The following is a 4,705-nucleotide window of genomic DNA, read 5'->3' as shown; positions in this document are numbered from 1 at the left end:
TCTCTCTCTCTCTCTCTCTCTCTCTCTCTCTCTCTCTCTCTCTCTCAGTTAAGTGACTTGCCCAGGGTCACACAGCTAGTGAGTGTCTGAGGCCAGAGTTGAACTCAGGTCCTCCTGACTGGGGATAGTATTGTACCCATTGTGCCACCTCGCCGTCCCATGCTTCCCTCTCTTACTAGCCCCCCCCCCCATTCCATCCTTCATCAGTCTTCACTAGTCCAAACCAGAGACCTACAGAAATCTCTCCCTCTTCTGAATTCCTACAGTGCTCACAGATCAGTATGAATCTTTGAGGTTATCTCATCCATCCTCCAAACAGATAAGCAAAAATCAAGCTGAGAAGCATTAAATGACTTTTCCAAAGTCACACAAGTATTTTCAGTGAAACAGGTGAGGTTCAAACCCAGATATTTTAAATCCAAACCAAACATTCTTTTCATTCTATCTGATTCCACTCACTTCTCTTGATTTGTTTTTGTCAATTTTTCTCTTATTTATTCCTTATTTTCTGATTTGGAGTCAGAAAACATGAGTTTAAGCCCACCTCTGTGTGAATAGGAGTGAGTTCCTTTCCTTCAGACTTAGTCTCCTTATTAATAACACCTGGCATTCTATAGCGCTTTGGGGTTTACAAGTCCCTTTAAATACATTATCTCATTGGAGCCTCACAAAAACCCTTGGAGGCATGTACCACAAATATCATCACTCCAATTTTACAGATGAGAAAACTGAGGCTCAGAGAGGTTGCAGTTTGCCTTTGATCACACAATATGTCAGAGGCAGGATTTGAACTATGGTCTTCCTGACTCTGAGTCAAACATTCTATAGCTCCACCAATGGTTTCTGACTTAAATAAAAATAGGGTCACTCATCCCCCATAAGTAAGTGGGCCATATGTTGACTTAGCTTTAAAGTGCAAAGTTAAATGTTTTTATCATATGTCTCATTGTATCTTTGTTTATTTTTATGTTTTCTTTTGTCTTTATTTATATTTTATTGTATCTTTCTTTATTTTGTTAAATATTTCCCAATTACATTTGAATCTCACTTAAGAGTGTTGGGTCACACGTTTGACATCTCAGAACCACATCATGCTACCTCATGTACAATTAGGCAGCTAGACAACAGGTCTAGAGATTATGTCTTAGAAGGCATTTTCCAACTAAGATTTTAGGAATTTACAGAGCTGGAAGTAAAGTTTCCAAAGGATGAGGGCAAAATATGTTCTCCCTCCTCATGCCTGCAAAAATCTCTTTGTTCCCTGATTTCTTTCAGATTTATGTCAAATCCCACATTCTTCCCTAGTGCCTTTCCTCTGAGATCACTTTCCACCTACTCTGTATATAACTTATATGTACATAGTCGCCCATTCTAGAATGTGAGCTCCATGAGGGCAGGGACAGTTTTTTGCCTTTATTTGTATCCTGAGTACTTAGCATCACATCTAGAACATAGTAAGCACTTCATAAATGTTTGTTGACTAACTGACCGACTGACTGACTGAATTTCTAGATGGGAGAAAGGGAAGGGGTGGGAAAATAAGGAGAATAACTCACTTCTCTGGCAAGAAGGACCCCGGTAGCCAGGTACACAGATGCAGCTCCCATTCTCAGGTATGCAGGTCCCCCCATTTTTGCAGGTACAGGAGTTATTGCAGTGGGGTCCCCAGAAACCCTCAGGGCATGGAAGGTCACAGTGGAGCCCTGTGGACCCAGCAGAGGGTGTACAGGTTGAAAGGGATCCTTCTACCTAGAGGGGACCAATCCCCTTCAGCTTTGGGGTAGGACATGGAGTCAGGAGCCCTGGGCCCTGGGGGGTGGGGGAGGACAGGAGAGGGGACAGAGTCACTGCTTTCCAAGGATGTTCCCCAAGATCCCCAGCTGGATGGCGTGGGTATTTGAGTTGCTCACCAGTCCATCCAGGTCGGCACTGGCAATGCCCATGAATAGGGTCACAGCCATCTGCGTGTTTGCAATCGCAGTGACTGGCACAGCCTGGTCCAAACTGCCCCTTCTTAGGGAAAAAAAAGGAAGGGCTCAGCAAGGAATAGGGCTTAACAGTATCACCCTCCTAGACCCTTTCCTTACCACTGGCACTCACCAGGCAGGGAAGCTGGCACCTATCACCACGCCAGCCAGGGGTGCAGGAGCAGGCTCCTGTCTGTGGACTACAGGCAGCCCCATGGGCACACTGGCAGCTGGCATTGCAGTTAAATCCCCAGGTGCCTTCAGGGCAAGGCACAGAGCAGTCACCTTTCTGCCATCCTGAAGGAGAGAGTGTTCCTAAGGACTAATGACCTTTCCTCTTCTCATTATTTTCTTACCAAGGACTCTAGGGACTGAGTCCCATCAGAGCTCTCAACCCAGGATGGTTTCCCAGAGTCCTCCCCACCCCCTGACTCAGTCATACCATCTAATCCTGAGCCCCACCCTATGACTTCTGCCCTTCCTCCCTTCTTCCCCTCCAGAGCTTCTCCTTTCTTAGAACTCTTCCAGTTCAGGCCTGGACTCCAACTCCCTAGAACCCAATCCCATCCCAAATCTCAAGCCCCGTTCTAGTTCTGGCTTCAGACCTTAGACTCATGGTATTCCCACCCCCCACCCCCACCACCACCATGGCTCTACCTTTGACCTCCTAGCCATGCCCTTCCCCTGTCTATCCTCAGGCCCAGACCCACCCAAAGGTCTTTACAGACCTTCCTTGCAGTTGCACGAGCCATCGATTGGGGAGCAGCTGAGGGCATGCACACAGGAACAGCTCTGGGAGCAGTTGACCCCAAATGTGTCCAGAGGGCAGAGGCTGGAACAGTGGGGGCCCTGGCAGAGCCCAGTCCAGAGATCAATGAGAGAGGAGTGGAGCACCTTGTCCATACAGTACCCATCCCCCACCTTAGTCCCTCAATATGGGGGACAGTCAGTCAACAGTGTGTTCCTTTCCTGCCAAATCAGAGAGCAGGTCTGCCTCCAGGAGCATAGGCTAGCCCAGGGATGCCAGCGAGTCAGGCCGGACCAAAAAGCTAAGGAGCTGGAAACTCTAGATTCTTGAGTCTTCTAGGATATGGAAATGGAATTCCCCTTCCTCTCTCTCTCTCCCTAGAGACTGTAAGATGGGACTCCCCGGATACCCTAGGGGTAGAAGAGCTGGAAGTAGGCACAGGGGGGAGTGAAGGGGACTCTGGGCTCCCTGCATCTTTTGGAGGGGAGACAAGCTCCAGGAGATGGGGTTCAAGGTCCCTATGTCTCCTGAAACAAAGTAGTTGGAAGGTGGGGGTGGGGGGGAGATAAGGCCTCTAGAGTCGGTCCCTGTCTCCCCTGTTTGTGAGGCTCAGTCAGTAGGAACAGGGCAGTAGGTTGGGCAGATCCTGTTGGTTCACTCACTGTGTAGCCGGGGGGACAAAGGCAGTGGCCACTTTCTGCCTGGCAGGTGCCTCCATGGAGGCAGAGGCAAGGTTCTCGACAGCCAGGCCCATGGGTGCCCGGGGGACAGCTTTCGTTGCAATGCAGACCGGCCCATCCCGGCCTGCAGGAGCACTCGCCGCTCATGGGATGGCAGCTGTAAACAGACCAGGAGGGACCAAGAGTCCTCCAGGGGGTCCAGCACAGGAAGCTGAGATCCTCCGGATTCTCTAATCCTGTTCCATCGGCCCGGGGAGCCCGGCCCTAGGCTCTTTCAGTAAAGAAGGGGCCAGCCCAAGGTCGGGAAGCCAGGGAGGTCCTTAGGGCTAGGACAGGGGGTGCAGGAGGCAGGTATCGCCTCCTTCCTTCCTTCCAGCGCTTCCCCCTTCTTGGACCCCTCCCTCTGGGACCCTCTCATGTCTGTCCTGAGATTCCCCCACCTGAGGCTGTGCTCTTCGTGACAGGTACAGGACGCCTCGCAGGTGAGACCGTAGCTCCCCTCAGGGCAGAGACGCTCGGTGCAGCGATCCCCAGTGAAGCCGTGCTCGCACAGACACGCTCCGTCGGCTGAGTAGCAGCGGGCCCCGGGGGCGCAGTCACACGTCTCTGAACAATCTTGGCCAAAACGATCCACTGGGCACTCCTCCCGGCACCTGGGCACCTAGCTCAGTGAGGACAGCCCTTCCAGGCTCCGCCCCCACCCACTGCTTGGCCAAGGCTCTGCCCCCGCCCACCAGGCCCCCTAGACCCCACACCTTCAGACTCGTGCTCCTCCCATTCACCTGTCTCCCAGGTATCCTGGAGCGCAGTGACACTGCCCTAGGATGGGGTCGCATTGGCCACCGTTGTGACAGCGACACTCTTGGGTGCAGCCTCTTCCATAGCGGCCTTCTGGGCATGGCAGGGAGCAAATGGCGCCCTGAGAGCAGCAGGGTAGAGGGTATCATAAAAAGTACCTAGAAATTCCCAGAGTCCCCAGGGCTAGGAGAAGCCCTGTGGAATACATTTACTTATTTGGGCAACCAACAAATATTTATTAAACGCCTCCTGTTACCAGGGAGTGCTAGGGCCCCCACTGTCTCCACTATTATTTCCCAGGAAGTGCATTATCTCTGCCACTCACACACACCCCTCCCAACACACCTCCACAGGACCCTCTCCCTGCCATAACCTTGACCCCACTGTCCTCCACTATGAGTCCCCCACTTCTAGTCTCCAGAAACCCCCTCCTATTCTGACAGTCCTCCCCACGGACTCCCAGTGGTCTCCCCACCACTTGCCCCATCCTTCCTACCATCCAGCCTGGGGGG

General features: G+C 51.8%; 1 protein-coding gene across 1 annotated transcript in view; it reads right to left on the bottom strand.

The window, feature by feature from the left end:
- PEAR1 (platelet endothelial aggregation receptor 1) overlaps positions 1–4,701 on the bottom strand; it is a gene marked incomplete at its 5' end in the record, with an annotated part of 11,978 nt that extends 7,277 nt beyond the window's left edge. Inside the window, 8 exons of the mRNA XM_069062917.1 lie at positions 1,557–1,703; positions 1,911–2,013; positions 2,101–2,264; positions 2,696–2,816; positions 3,378–3,552; positions 3,836–4,048; positions 4,178–4,314; positions 4,690–4,701. Coding sequence (XP_068919018.1) covers positions 1,557–1,703; positions 1,911–2,013; positions 2,101–2,264; positions 2,696–2,816; positions 3,378–3,552; positions 3,836–4,048; positions 4,178–4,314; positions 4,690–4,701 — 1,072 coding nt within the window. The remainder of the gene's footprint in view (positions 1–1,556; positions 1,704–1,910; positions 2,014–2,100; positions 2,265–2,695; positions 2,817–3,377; positions 3,553–3,835; positions 4,049–4,177; positions 4,315–4,689) is intronic.
- Positions 4,702–4,705: the final 4 nt, after the last annotated feature.

Source organism: Petaurus breviceps, unplaced genomic scaffold (genome assembly GCF_028583685.1).
Source record: "Petaurus breviceps papuanus isolate PSGF00001 unplaced genomic scaffold, PetGlider_PUasm1.0 90510, whole genome shotgun sequence".
Lineage (NCBI taxonomy): Eukaryota > Metazoa > Chordata > Mammalia > Diprotodontia > Petauridae > Petaurus > Petaurus breviceps.
Note: the sequence above shows the minus strand (reverse complement) of the source record. Positions and strands in the feature narration are given on the sequence as shown.